Below are 15965 nucleotides of genomic sequence, written 5' to 3'. Positions count from 1 at the left end.
GGAAGAAAGCAAGAAACCAGGCTTTGGGACTTCAATGTGTGAATGTGTATTACAGGATGTGAGAAATTTGACATGAGTGATGGCAGGTTACAGTGCTTCTGAGGCATTGCTTGAATATTGGGGCGGTGAATACCCATTTGCCTCTCTGTGTTTCACTAAACTTTCCTGTTATTCAGCTGAGAACACACTTTTGCTGACTTATAACATCATTAAATTTCTTTTGACACTGTAAGGGGGTCCTTGGGGTGTTGGAGGTACCACTCACAGCCACAGCCACATGACCCATGTTGCTGCATTTGATGGCATCTTTCCAGCTATTGCAACAACTGCATCCTTTGCTTCTCTAATTTCTGACAGCAAGACTTCAACATCAGCCTTAGCAAGATTGAATGCTCACCTTTTACCTCCTTGTGCAGTTGCCATTGTATTCCATCTTACCAGAGCCTGCTCACCCATTAAATTGATTCATCCCTTTAAATGAGAAGTTGCGTCCTTTCTTTGCCCTCTTCCCAAATATACCAGCCCCACCCCCACTCCCCAGCCTCTCTGGGCTACTGCAGACGGGGTTTAGATCCATGTCCTGCCCAGCATTATATAAAGTAGCTAACCCCAAGGTTCTGATAGGGTCAACATCCTTGGATATTGGCTGGCAGACGTCCCTACCCGCCACGCTTCTGCCCATGCATTGGAGACCCAGGTATTTTGGGGCCATAAATTCTAGATTCATATCTCTAATTTTGTAATTCATTCTTGGGATATTGGTGTCGCTAGCAAGACCAGCATTTATTGCCCATCCCTTGTTGCCTTTGAGAAGGTGGTAGTGAGCTGCCATATATTACGTCCGTGAATGATTGAGACACAGACAGCAGGAGTTGAACAAAACAAGTCTTTACTGATGGAAGTCAATAGTGAAACTGAAAACAACTGTGGCTCACTAGTGCCTTTTATACAGGGGTGGTCACTGCCGGTACTGCAGTCTGAGACCAGTTATTCTCTTAAAGGTACATACACAACAATTCCTCCCCTTTTAGATAAACAGTACATAACATTCATTTAACAACTAAATAACTAATTACAATCACAATTATGGTTGCTAGATACATTGGTTAAGTTTAAGCAATTATAAGTTCAGTCTTTGAGGAGGCTTCCTGATTCTGTCTGGATAACGCCTCTTTGGGGTATCAGGTTCTTCTGGCAATGTTGAGTCGGGATCAATGTCGTTGTTTGGTTCATCTGCTTCCAATATTACCGGTTCTGCGGTAGCTGCAATTGGAACGTCGATTTCATTACCAGGTGTATCAGATCGTGGTGTGGAGTTGACGTTTTCCAGTGACTCTAGAATCTGGTCAGCATGGCGTCTTACAATGCTCTCCCCAACGTCCACGGTATACATGAGAGGTCCTTGTCGTGTACAAATCGTTCCTGGCTGCCATTTCTCAGTGCGGTAGTCCTGGGCCAAAACTGGTTGACCTATCTTAAAACTCCTGGTCGGCCTTTCATTCATATTCTGAAACTGCCTGTTCTCCACATCTCTTCGGACGTTTGGCTTAACCAAATCCAAGCGGCATCATAGTCTTCGATTGAAGAACATCATGGCTGGAGTTTGGTTGGTAACCGCATGTGTCGCATTCCGGTAGGCAAACAAGAAGTTGTCCACCTTGTGTTGTAGGGGTATATCTTCATTACACATTGCCTTGATAGCCTTCTTGAATGTTTGGACAAATCTCTCGGCCAATCCATTAGTGGCTGGATGATATGGGGCAGATGTGTAATGCTTAACACCATTGTTCTTTAAGAACCTCCGGAACTCTTCAGACACAAACTGTGGTCCATTGTCAGAGCAAACCTGTTCAGGCAGCCCATTCCTGGCGAATATGGTTCGTAAAACTGTGATAGTTTTTTCCGTGGTGGTTGAGGACATTTTTATTACCTCTGGCAACTTTGAATGTGCATCCACCGCAATTAAAAACATCGAGTCCATGAAGGGACCAGCAAAATCAATGTGCACCCTTTGCCATGGAGATGAGGGCCACTCCCATGGATGCAGAGGAGCTTGTGGTGGAGCGTTTTGGACCTTCTGGCATCCTGCACAGCTCTTGGTCATCTCTTCGATTTCTCTATCGATTCCCGGCCACCACACAAACGCTCTGGCTAAGTTCTTCATTTTTACCCCACCCAGATGACCCTCATGAAGCTCATTGAGCACTCTATCCGTCAACTTAGGTGGAATTACTACTCTGGATCCACACATCAAGGTTCCTCTGCACACTGACAGCTGTTCTCTTCTCGGCGAGAATGCTGGCAGCAGTGGTTCGCCATGTGCTGGCCATCCCTTCACCATTAAATCATAGACCCGTGATAGCGTCGGGTCATTCCGTGTTTCCTTTTCTATGTTTGCATTCGTCACAGGGAGACATTCGACTATGGTCGAGTGGAATAACTCCATTGGATCCACTGCAAGGTCTTCTTCTTCCACCGTCGGCAACGGTAGGCGTGACAATCCATCAGCATTTCCATGCTGTTTAGTTCCTTTGTACTCGATGTAATATTGGTGTGCCCCTAGGAAAAGGGACCACCTCTGCAGCCGTTGTGCTGTCATTATCGGTACGCCCTTCTGAGGGTTGAAAATGGAGACAAAAGGTTGATGATCGGTTAGTAGAGTAAATTTTTGACCGTGCAGGTAGTGATTGAACTTCTTCACCTCCCACACTAGGCTGAGGGCCTCTCTGTCAATCTGGGCGTAGTTACGCTCGGCAGAAGTTAACGAGCGTGACGCAAAAGCTATCGGCCTCTCTAAACCATCAAGGAATTTATGTGACAGTACCGCCCCAATGCCATAGGGAGACGCATCACACGCCAGTCTGATCGGCAGTGCTGGGTTGTAGTGAGCCAATACTTCCCTTGAAGTGATTAAGTCCTTACTCTTCTGAAAGGCCCGCTTACAATCATCGCTCCATTTCCATGCTACCCCCGTTCGTAGCAGGGCGTTCAGTGGGTGTAGAATTGTCGACAAATTCGGCAAAAACTTATGGTAGTAATTCACCAATCCGAGGAATGACCTCAGTTGCGACACATTTTCAGGCACTGGGGCCTTAACAACCGCTTCAATTTTGTCAGGGGACTTATGTAACCCCTCTTCATCAATCACGTGGCCACAATACGATATCTGTTTCTTAAAAACTTCGCACTTGGGGCGGTTGGCTCGCAGCCCATGTTCCCGTAGTCTAGTGAGCACCTGTTCTAGGTTGTTAAGGTGTTCACTGTCATCTTCACCTGTCACAAGGATGTCGTCCAAGTAACACTGAGTCCCCAGAATCCCTTGCAGGACTTGTTCCATCGCTCTTTGCCATATCGCCGGAGCCGATGCTACTCCGAATACCAATCGATGATACTGGTAAAGACCTTTGTGAGTGTTTATCGTGAGATACTTCCTAGAGGACTCTTCAACCTCCATCTGCAAATATGCTTGTGCTAGGTCAATTTTTGTAAAACGCTTCCCTCCAGACAGTGAGGCGAAGATGTCTTCTATCCTTGGAAGAGGGTATTGTACTGTGTGAAGGACTGGGTTCACCATCACCTTGAAATCCCCACAGATGCGAATCTTCCTTGGCTCCTCGGACTTATTGCTTAACGTTTTCTTCATGACAGGAACGATGGGTGTCGTCCACTCGCTCCAGTCGACCTTAGACAACACGCCTGCCTTCTCCAGATTCTCCAGCTCTGCCTCGACGGCTGGGCGAATTGCATATGGTACCGGTCTTGCTTTGAAAAACTTGGGAACTGCATTCTCTTCTATTTTTATCGAGGCGGTTACGCCTTTAAGCGTGCCCAGTTCTTGTTGAAATACCTCTTTGGCGTTAGCTAAGATTGTTGACAATCGTCCAGGAGTGACGTCTTCATCTTTTTCACCGTCCACCGTCATTGCATGAATGGAGTGCCAATCTAAGTTTATCTTCCTGATCCATTCCCGTCCCAATAACGGTGGTCCACCATTTGGCAGTATGTAGAGATACAATTTCCGTATTTTCTTGCCGTTGTATTCAACAGGCACCCTTATTTTTCCTCTGGGGTATACTTTTTGCCCCGTTTACGTCGTCAAGACGATGGATGTCTCTCTCAAGGGTATGTGTGAAAATAGCCGCTCGTAGTCTCGTCAATTCATGATGGTTAGCGCTGATCCTGTATCCAATTCCATTTTAACTTGGGACCCTGCTATCGTGAGGGTGACCCAAATGGTTCGGTGATCCTCTTTTGCGATTACATTGTGAAGTTTGAGACAGCTTAGTCTCCTGTTCCCGGATTCACTATCGCTCATCTGGTCTTCAGAACTACTGTCCGTCATCTTTTGTACTTTCTTGTACGGTTCCTTAGTAGCCTTTTTGTTGTCGCTGGTCTTCTTCCCAGACCTGCAAACTCGTGCAATGTGTCCCATCTTCCCGCATTGCCTGCATATTTTGTCTTTGGACCAGCAGTCCTTCTGGCCATGGTTAGTTCTGCTGCAGCGATAACATTTTGCAAATCCCCGTGTCATTTCGTGGGTGCCGTATTCCTGTGGTTTTTGTTGAATTTCTGCAGCTCCCCTGGCTGCTGCTTCATACGATACTGCCACGCTGAAAGCCTTATCTAGCGTCAGCTCTTTCTCTGAGAGTAACTTCTTATGTGTTCCTTCACTCAGGAGTCCACAGACAAATTTGTCCCGTAGGGTATCTGCCAGTCCTACTCCGAACTGGCAGTGCTTTGATAGCTTGCGTAGTTCCGTAAGGTACTCAGCATTGCTCTCATCTTTATGCTGAGTTCTCCTGTGGAATTTAAATCTTTCTGCTATCAACAGCGGTGCAGGGTTTAGGTGTTCCTGTAGGACAGCAACAATTTCGTTAAACCTCTTCGCCTTCGGTTTGGCTGGAGTAATCAGGATCCGCAATAGGCCGTACGTTCTAGCGCCCATTACGTTTAGCAATATCGATGCCGTTTTCTCCTCCGCTATTTCGTTTGCCTCGAAATATACCTCGACTCTTTCCACATACGTGGTCCAGTCCTCTATTGTATTATCAAAAGCAGTGATACAGCCAGTCTTCGGCATCTTGCAAATCTAAAATGGCGCCTGCCGCGCTTTGCCTTCTTCCCCGATTTAACAAAATGGCGCCTCCTGCGCTTTGCCTTCTTCCCCGCTGATTAAGATGGCGCCTCCCGCGCTTTGCCTTCTTCCTCGATTTAACAAAATGGCGCCTCCTGCGCTTTGCCTTCTTCCCCGCTGATTAAGATGGCGCCTCCCGTGCTTTGCCTTCTTCCCCGCTGTTGTTAGTGCTGCTTTCCACGGTTCCCGTTGCAACCTGCAGCTCCTCGCGTTTTCTTGCGCGTTTAATATTTTTTTTTTTTATTGTTTTCCCATCGTGGAACAACCCTGTGGGACTCTTGCCTCCCTCTTCGCGGGTCTATACGCAGCCCGGCTTTTTAGCACCGGCCGCGCCCTGTGTGCTCCACCCTCTCTCTCTCTTCTTCCCGACAACGCTGCTCGGCCCTGTTGCAAACCACCCGCTCGAGTTCGCGACCGCTGCAGCCCAGGAAGGCTCAGTGCACTACCTGCCACCAGCCCGATTAGCTGAAGCACCATCGACAGGAACCAGGCCCTGCTTCCGACAGCTTCTCCAGCAATCTTCAACTCCGCAAACATAGGGGCGGATGCCCACGGTCGACGTCCGTTTCTACTGCCTCTTACTTTCTTTTCTTTTTGGCCTCGACCTCTGCTCACTTCGCTGTAGGAATGGATCCCAGGAGGTGGTGCAGACTGTAGGTAGGTTCGTATCTGCTCGTCGCCAGTATTACGTCCGTGAATGATTGAGACACGGACAGCAGGAGTTGAACAAAACAAGTCTTTACTGATGGAAGTCAACAGTGAAACTGAAAACAACAGAGGCTCACTAGCGCCTTTTATACAGGGGTGGTCACTGCCGGTACTGCAGTCTGAGACCAGTTATTCTCTTAAAGGTACATACACAACACCATACAAGGGGTTATTACACAAAATTAAGGCTCATGGGATTGGGGGTAATATATTAGCATGGATAGAGGATTGGTTAATGGACAGAAAACAAAGAGTAGGAATAAACGGGTCATTTTCGTATTGGCAGGCTGTAACTAGTGGGGTACCACAAGGATCAGTGCTTGGGCCTCAGCTATTTACAATCTATATCAATGACTTAGATGAGGGGATCGAATGTAATGTATCCAAGTTTGCTGATGATACAAAGCTAGGCGGGAAAGTAAGTTGTGAGGAGGATGCAAAGAGGCTACAAAGGGATATAGACAGGTTCAGTAAATGGGCAAGAACATGGCAGATGGAATATAATGTGGAGAAATGTGAAGTTACCCACTTTGGTCGGAAAAGTAGAAAAGCAGAATACTTTTTAAATGGTGAGCGATTGAGAAATGTTGGTGTTCAGAGGGACCTGGGTGTGCTTGTATGCAAATCACTGAAAGTTAACGTGCAGGTACAGCAAGCAATTAGGAAAGCAAATGGTATGTTGGCCTTTATTACAAAAGGATTGGAATATAAGAGTAAAGACATTTTACTGCAATTATGTAGGGCCCTGGTGAGACCACATCTGGAGTACTGTGTACACTTTTGGTCTCCTTACCTAAGGAAGGATATCCTTGCCTCAGAGAGAGTGCAACAAAGGTTCACCAGACTGATTACTGGGATGAGGGGATTGTCCTATGAGAGGTGATCTTATTGAAACATATAAAATTCTTACAGGGCTTGACAGGGTAGATGCTGGAATGATGTTTCCCTGGCTGGGGAGTCTAGAACTAGGGGTCACAGTCTCTGAATAAGGGGCCAGCCATTTAGAATTGAGATGAGGAGAAATTTCTTCACTCAAAGGGTTGTGAATCTTTGGAATTCTCTACCCCAGAGGGCTGTGGATACTCAGTTGTTGAGTATATTCAAGGCAGAGATCGATAGATTTTTGGATATTAAGGGAATCAAGGGATATGGGGATAGTGAGGGAAGGTGGTGTTGAGGTTATCAGCTATGGTTTTATTGAATGGTGGAGCAGGCTTGAAGGGCTGAAGGGCCTGCTCCTGCTCCTATTTCTTATGTTCTTCTTTTCTTATGCCTTCTTGAACTGCTACAGTCCGTGTGATGAAGGTACTCCCACAGTGCTGTTAGGTAGGGATTTCCAGGCTTATGACCCAATGATGATAAAGGAATGGTGATATATATCCAAGTCTGGATGATGTGTCACTTGGAGGGGAATTTGGAGATGATGGTGCTGCCATGTACCTCCTGCCCTTGTCCTTCTAGGGGTAAAGGTCACAGGTTTGGGAGGTGCTGTCGAAGAAGCCTTGGAGAGTTGTTGCAGTGCATTCTGCAGATAGTACACACTGCAGCCACAAGTGGAGGGAGTGGATGTTTAAGGTGGTGGATGGGCTGCCTATCAAAGGGACTGCTAGAAATACTAAGGGGAAGAAAACGTTAGTGGGAGTGGTATATAGACCTCCAAACAGTAAGGCGGAGGTTGGGGATGGCATTAAAAGGGAAATTAAAGAAGCGTGCAATAAGGGCACAGCAGTCATCATGGGTGACTTTAATCTACATATAGATTGGGCTAACCAAATTAGTAACAATACTGTGGAGGAGGAATTCCTGGAGTGTTTACGGGATGGTTTCCTAGACCAATATGTCGAGGAACCAACCAGAGATCAGGCCATCTTAGACTGGGTATTATGTAACGAGAAAGGATTAATTAGCAATCTTGTTGTACGAGGCCCCCTGGGTCGGAGCGATCATAATATGATCGAATTCTTTATTAAGATGGAGAATGAAGTAGTTGACTCAGAGACTAGGGTCCTCAATTTAAATAAAGGAAACTACGATGGTCTGAGGAGCGAGTTGGGTAGGATTGATTGGGGAATGTCACTCAAAGGGTTGACGGTGGATAGGCAATGGCAAACATTCAAAGACCGAATGGATGAACGACAGAATTTGTTCATCCCAGTTTGGCATAAAAATAAAACAAAAAAGATGACTCAACCGTGGCTAACAAGGGAAATTAGGGATAGCATAAGATCCAAGGAGAGGACATTTAAATTGGCCAGAAAAAGCAATAATCCTGAGGATTGGGAGCAGTTTAGGATTCAACAAAGAAGGACAAAGGGATTAATTAAGAAAGGGAAAATAGAATATGAGAGTAAGCTAACAGGGAACATAAAAACTGACTGTAAAAGCTTTTATAGCTATGTGAAGAGAAAAAGATTGGTGAAGTCAAGTGTAGGTCCCTTGCAGTCAGAATCAGGGGAATTTACAATGGGGAACAAAGAAATGGCAGACCAACTAAATACATATTTTGGTTCTGTCTTCACAAAGGAGGACACAAATAACCTCCCAGAGATGCCGGGGAACATAGGGCCTGATGAAAGGGAGGAACTGAAAGAAATCAGTATTTGTAGAGAAATGGTGTTAGGAAAATTGATGGGACTGAAGGCCGATAAATCCCCAGGGCCTGATAATCTACATCCCAGGGTACTTAAGGAAGTGGCCCTAGAAATAGTAGATGCATTGCTGGTCATCTTCCAGAACTCGATAGATTCTGGAACAGTACCCATGGATTTGAGGGTAGCTAATGTTACCCCACTATTCAAAAAAGGTGGTAGAGAAAAAGTGGGGAATTATAGACCGGTAAGCCTGACATCGGTAGTGGGGAAAATGCTAGAGTCCATTATTATAAAAGATATAATAGCAGAGCACTTGGAAAGCAGTGACAGGATCGGACAAAGTCAACATGGATTTACAAAAGGTAAATCATGCTTGACTAATCTACTGGAATTTTTTGAGGATGTAACTGGTAAAATAGATAAGGAAGAACCAGTGGATGTGGTGTATTTGGACTTTCAGAAGGCTTTCGATAAGGTCCCGCATAAGAGATTAGCGTGCAAAATTAATGCACATGGGATTGGGGGCAAGGTATTGACTTGGATAGAGAATTGATTGGCGGACAGAAAGCAAAGAGTTGGAATAAACGGGTCGTTTTCCAAGTGGCAGGCAATGACTAGTGGGGTACTGCAAGGATCGGTCCTAGGACCCCAGCTGTTCACAATATATATTAATGATCTGGACGAGGGAATTGGATGTAATATCTCCAAATTTGCAGACGACACAAAGCTGGGTGGGAGGGTAAGCTGTGAGGAGGATGTTGTGAAACTCCAGTACGGTGGCATAGTGGTTAGCACTGTTGCCTCACAGCGCCAGGGACCCAGGTTCGAATCCGGCCTCGGGTGACTGTCTGTATGGAGTTTGCACATTCTCCCCGTGTTTGCGTGGGTTTCCTCCGGGTGCTCCGGTTTCCTCCCACAGTCCAAAGATGTGCGGGTTAGGTTGATTGGCTATGATAAATTGACCCTTAGTGTTAGGGGGATTAAATACGTGCAGCTACGGGGATAGGGTGGGATATGTGTTGATGTAGGGGTTACGGGGATCGGGTGGGATATGTGTCGGTGCAGGCTCGATGGGCCGAAATGGCCTCTATCTGCACTGTGGGGTTTCTGTGATTCTGTGTGATTCTGTGATTTGGACAGGTTGGGTGATTGGGCAGAAACATGGCAAATGCACTATAATGTGGATAAATGTGAGGTTATCCACTTTGGTGGCAAAAACAGGAAGGCAGATTATTATTTGAATGGCAATAGATTGGGAGAAGGGGAAGTGCAAAGAGACCTGGGTGTTCTTGTGCACCAGTCGCTGAAGGTAAGCATGCAGGTGCAGCAGGCGGTTCAGAAGGCAAATGGTATGTTGGCCTTCGTAGCAAGAGGGTTCGAGTACAGGAACAAGGATGTCTTGCTACAGTTGTACAGGGCCTTGGTGAGACCGCACCTTGAGTATTGTGTGCAGTTTTGGTTGCCTTATCTGAGGAAGGATGTTCTTGCCATGGAGGGAGTGCAGCGAAGATTCACCAGGCTGATAGCTGGGATGGCAGGAATGACGTATGAGGAGAGATTGTGTCGATTGGGCTTATACTCACTGGAGTTTAGAAGATTGAGAGGGGATCTCATCGAAACCTATAAAATTCTGTCAGGCCTGGACAGACTAGATGCAGGAAGGATGTTTCTGATGGCCGGGGAGTCCAGAACCATGGGTCATAGTCTAAGGATAAGGGGTAAGCCAGTTAGGTCTGAAATGAGGAGGAATTTCTTCACCCAAAGAGTGGTGAACCTGTGGAATTCTCTGCCACAGAGGGCGGTGGAGGCCAGTTCATTAAATATATTCAAGAAGGAGTTGGATATATTTCTTAAGGCTGAAGGGATCAAGTGATATGGGGAGAAGGCAGGGACAGGGTACTGAATTTGGATGATCAGCCATGATCTCATTGATTGGCAGAGCAGGCTCGAAGGGCCGAGTGGCCTACTCCTGCTCCTATCTTCTACGTTTCTATGTTACTATGTTTCTGCTTTGTCCTGGATGATGTCGAGCTTCTTGTGTGTTGTTACAGCTGCACTCATCCAGGCAAGTGGAGAGTATTCCATCACACTCATGACTTGTGCCTTGTAGGTGGTGGAGAGGTTTGGGGGAGTCAGGAGGTTTACATAGGATATGCAGTACAGAAACAGGCCATTCGGCCCTACCAGTCCATTTATGCTCCACTTGAGCTTCCTCCCGTCTTTCCTCATCTAACTCTATCAGCATAACCCTCTATTCCCTTCTCCCTCATATGCTTATCTAACTTCCCCTTAAATGCATCTATACTATTCGTATTACTATTCCACATTCTCACCACTTTCTGGGTAAAGAAGTTTCTTCTGAATTCCCTATTTGATTTCTTAGTGACTAAGTTATATTGATGGCCTCTAGTTATGCTCTTCCCCACAAGTGGAAACACTCTCTCTGTATCCACTCTATCAAAACCTTTCATAATTTTAAAGACCTCTATTAGGTCACCCCTTGTCCTTTTTTCAAGAGAAGAGAGACCCAGCCTGTTCATCCTTTCCTGATAGGTATACCCTTCAATTTCTGATATCATCCTTGTAAATCTTCTCTGCATCCTCGCCAGTGCCTCTATATCCTTTTTATAATATGGCGACCAGAATTGTACACAGTACTCCAAGTGTGGTCTAACCAAGGTTCAATACAGGTTTAGCATAACTTCACTACTTTTCAATTCTATCCCTCTCGAAATAAACCCTAGTTCTTGGTTTGCTTTTTTTATGTCCTGTGTCACAACTTTTAGTGATTTGTGTATTTATACTCCGAGATCCCTTTGCTCCTCTACTCCACCCAGACTCGCACCCTCCAAGTAATAGATGACCTCCCTATTCTTCCTACCAAAATGTAATACCTCACATTTATCTGTTGAAATTCATTTGCCAATTATATGCCACTCACCGCAGAATACCCAGCCTCTCACCTGCTCTAGCTGCCACAATATTTATGTGACTGATCCAGTTGTGTTTCTGGTCAATGGTGGCCCCCAAGATATTGATGGTGGAGGATTCGATGATGGTAATGCCATTGAATGTCAAAGGGAGGTGATTACACTCTCTCTTGTTAGAGATGTCCACTGCCTGGCACTTGTGTGGCGTGAATGTTACTTGCCATTTATCAGCCCAAACCTGGATGTTGTCTAGGTCTTGCTGCATGCAGGCATGGGTTGCTTCCTTATTGGAGGAATTGCGAATGGAACTGAACACTATGCAGTCATCAGCAAACAGCTCCACTTCAAATTTTACATTGGAGGGAAGGTCATTGATGAAGCAGCTGAAGATAGTTGGGCCTTGGACGCTGCCCTGAGGAACTCCTGCAGTTATGTTCTAAGGCTGAAATGATTGGCCACCAACAACCACAACAATTTTCCTTTGTGCTAGGTATGATTCCAGCCACTGGAGAGTTTTTCCCCTGATCCCCATTGACTTCCGTTTTACTAGGGCTCCTTGGTGCAACACTGATGTCAAGGGTAGTCACTCTCAACTAACCTCTGGAATTCAGCTCTTTTGTCCATATTTGGATCAAGGCTGTAATGAGGTATGGAGCCGAGTGGTCCTGCCAGAATCCAAACTGAGCATCAGTGAGCAGGTTATTGGTAAGTGCCGCTTGATAACACTGTTGATGACTCCTTCCATCACTTTGCTAATGATTGAGAGTAGGCTGATGGCATTAAAGTTGCAAACATCTGAAGTTGCCAATGCTAACAAATGTTGGTGTTCTGATTCAGGATATTTTCATTAATCAGGCAACTGAGAAGTCATGTATAAAACTCCAGGCCCACAAAATTCAAACAGAACAAATTAGTGAAAAAGAAATATAAGACTGAGCTGCCTGGACTTTATCGGCCTGATTTCCAGGTCTTGGCGTTATAGTTAGAACACCCCTGCTCTAATGTGAATATAAAGTGAAACTTTTTTTATTCATTCGCGGGATGTGGGCATTGCTAGGAAAACCAGCATTTATTGCCTTGAGAAGGTGGTGGTGAGCCGCCTACTTGACAACTGAGTGGCTTGCTAGGCCATTTCAGAGGGCAGTTAAGAGTCAGCCACAGTGCTGTGAGTCTGGAGTCACATATAGGCCAGACTGGGTAAAGACGGCAGATTTCCTTTCTATAAAGGACATTAGTGAACCAAATGGGTTTTTACAACAATACGGTTGTTACATGGTCACCATTACTGGTACGAGGGTTTTTTTTTAATTCCAGATTTATTTAATTAACTGAATTTACATTCCTCAACATAAAACTTATTTTATGAAGTATATATTATAATAAAGGTTATTTTTTATCCCTTTCTTGACATTTTTGAAGTTAAATTGATTTATTTAGTTGGTTTAAAGATGAGTTACAACCTGATTCTGTTAAATGAAAATGAACAGGGCACTCATTTTTGTCTATGTAGACTAAATTATTTGAAGTTCTGTTTTTATCAAGCATATTTAATACAGTAGGCTAATTGTGTTTCATGTCTGTTTTTTCCCGATTCAGTCACCTGCACACAGCTATTCTAGCTATGAGTCTCTCAGAAATGAAAGTGTAGGAGGTTGCCCTGAAGATCTGACTGTTAGTAGAGCTATTGAAGATGATGATGACCAGGATGACCATGATGATGTTGAGAAGATAATTGACTCAGATGGAGCAGAATCTGAGCGCCTTAAAGCTTTTAATGTAAGTTACAGCTGGGTTTTCAACGTGTATACTCCTGAAACTATGTACTTCTGCACAATAGTGTATGTAAGCATGTCATTTTTTTCTAAGCAACAGATCATTTGTAATACCTATGTACTTTTTCCACACTTTTAGTAGAATCATAGGAATTGCAGCATGAAAGGAGGCCATTTCACTCATTGTAGCGGAGTGCTAGCTCTTCAACTTGGAGCTATCTACTTTATTTCCATTTCCCTGCCCTTTCCCATATCTTTTTATATATTCTTCCTTTTCAAAGACTTATCCAGTTTTATTTTAAAGACAAGCCCCTGCCTTAATAGTTACTTGTGGCACAACAATCCATATTCTAATAATCTTCTGTGTGAAAATATTTCTTATTTACCCTCTCAAAAGCTTTCATAATTGTGGAAACCTCTGTTAGGCCCCTGATTAACTTTCTCTGTTCAATGAAAAAGCAAAACAATTTTCAAGCCTTTCTTCATAACTATAGCATCTAATTCCTGGTATAATTTTAGTGAATCTTCATTGCTTTCTATGGCTCTAATATCCTTCCATTAAAAGGATGAACAGAACTTCACACAATATTCCCAACTATGGACTAACGGATATCCTGTACAAATTGAACATAATATTCTTGCTGTAGCATTCAGTGAGCCAGTATATATAACCCAGAACTCCATTTGCTACCTTTATTGCTTTTTCTACCTGTACTCCCACCTTTAAAGATTCTGATATACAGTTGTGGTCAGAGACATTATAAGGGTACATAGAGCAAATTCATAAAATGTACCTTCACATTTAGCTTTTGGACTGGCAGAAATGATTTCATTGTGCTATTGTGTGGTGAACTGTTTTTGCATCTGTCTTTAATGGTAGCAAAACACAGGAGTGCACGTCAAAACATTATCCAGCCCAGGACAAAAGGCATTTTTTCTGTTTTTTTTGCTTTTCCATTGCTAGACAAGAAGAGGATGGGTGATTAGAGAATTAACAATGGTTATGGCTGTGTAACCAGATTGATCACAATATAAACTGTGAAATGAAACTCAAATGGTTGAAGTAGATTCCAAACCCAGTGAACCTGTGACAGCTTGGAACACACTCTCAAACAGTTTATTTTATAATGGATTACAATATTGGACTTCTTCCATTGTAATTTTTTGGCAGTTATCGTGTTATCAACAGTAGACATCATGCCTGAATTTTTACTACAGCTGTATGTCACATGACAAGAGGGGGCATTATTCCAACACATTAGAATTATATTTCAGATGATAGAGACAGTAGTATATGCTGAAGTCAGGGAACTTCACTTTATGCCCATAATTTTCTATTCATTGATTACAGTGGATGGAAAAGCTATGGGTAAAGCACCATGATTTTCTGATGTGCGGTTGCAGTGGAAGAAATTAAGCACTATCAGCGTGTGTTTGGGAAATTATTCCCAGTGTGCTTAATTGAGAAATAATAGTTTGTTTTACAGACATAATAATGGGCAACATTTCCAGAGACCCTGTACCTTGCATGTACTAGACGGCTTGTCAGAAAATCATGGCTGCGCTGTCCACAATTTCCATCCTTTAATTTCAATGGACGGAGAATCCCAGGCAGTGCACCCATAGTTTTCCTAAAACCGCCTGCTGAATGCAAGGCTCTGCTAATGGCAGAGTCTCAGGGCCACCGCTTCTCCTTTCACTTCCTCAACTCTCCCCCACCCACCCCCCCCCCCACTAACTCCTTCTTACTCTACCCCCATCCACCTACCTCTTTCCTCTTCCCTACTGCTACCTTCTTCTTCCCCTCCCTCTATCTCTCCCTCCGCTCTTCCCTCTCCCATTACCGTCTCTCCCTTCCCCCTCCACCCTCGTCCTTCCCATCTCCCTTCTCTTCTTTTCCATCATCCATTCTCTCTCCTCCAACCCCCACTTCACTTCACAGAAAAAAACTTGGTGCATAACTTGCTCAGCTTGGGGAGTAGGGTGCAGGACAATTTAGTTATGGGGTTGGTGGACACTCACAAAATAACTTGGCCAGCAGGGAAAGCCATAAATGCAGGGACCCTTGCTCAGGGGGTGAACGGGCACTTAAAAGAAATTTACTTCATGGGGCGATGGAGATTCAAAATAACTTGCTTAGCGGTGGGGGTGGGTGGGGGGTGGGAGTGCGGGAGGAGGTTGTTTGAATTGAAAGCAACTAACTCGACAGGTGAGGAAGTGAGGGGAAAATAATCAGCCACTGGAATGAAAGTTCTTCTGATCTATGCTGCTGGGGGACCACTACTATTTTCTTTTTATGGAGCAGATGAAGGATCAGACCTGGAACTAATACAATGTTAACTGCTGTGCTTCAACAGACAACTACAACTTACATTTATATATCAACTCTAATATAGAAAAACATTCCAAGCTTCTTCAGAGTGACATAATTAGATACAAAAATGGAAGCTCAAACAAAGAAGAAGATATTAGGAGGGAAAGCCAAAAGCTAGGTCAAAGAGGTGGATTCTAAGGAGGGTGTTAAAGGCGGAGAGGAAGATGGAGAGGCAGACGAGTTTATTGAAGGAATTCCAGAGCATGGGGCCTAGATAGTTCAAGGTGCAGCTGCCAGTGGTGGGGCAAAATAAGGGGAAGAATAAAAGACAAGAGTCGGAGCAGCAGAGAGTTCTGGGAGGGTTATGGGCTGAAGGAGGTGCAGATAAAGTGAGAGTCAAGGCCATGAAGAGATTTAAACATGAAGACGAGAATTTTAAATTGGAAGCATTGGGAGCCTGGAAGCCAATGTAGGTCAGTGAGGACAGGAGTGATGGGTTAGCAGAGCTTTGCTCGG

General features: G+C 44.6%; 1 protein-coding gene across 5 annotated transcripts in view; it reads left to right on the top strand.

Moving 5' to 3' along the window:
* Window positions 1-15965, top strand: part of LOC147114853 (nucleolar protein 4-like) — a 924917-nt gene that overhangs the window by 777565 nt on the left and 131387 nt on the right. For all 5 annotated transcript variants that reach the window (XM_085992860.1, XM_085992856.1, XM_085992857.1 and 2 more), the window contains exon 7: window positions 12960-13139. In XM_085992860.1, coding sequence (XP_085848986.1) covers window positions 12960-13139 — 180 coding nt within the window. The remainder of the gene's footprint in view (window positions 1-12959; window positions 13140-15965) is intronic.

The sequence above is a fragment of the Somniosus microcephalus genome, chromosome 7 (assembly GCF_052327205.1).
Source record: "Somniosus microcephalus isolate GS21.2 chromosome 7, FLI_Smic_1.0, whole genome shotgun sequence".
NCBI lineage: Eukaryota > Metazoa > Chordata > Chondrichthyes > Squaliformes > Somniosidae > Somniosus > Somniosus microcephalus.
This window is presented reverse-complemented; position numbering and strand designations above follow the sequence as displayed.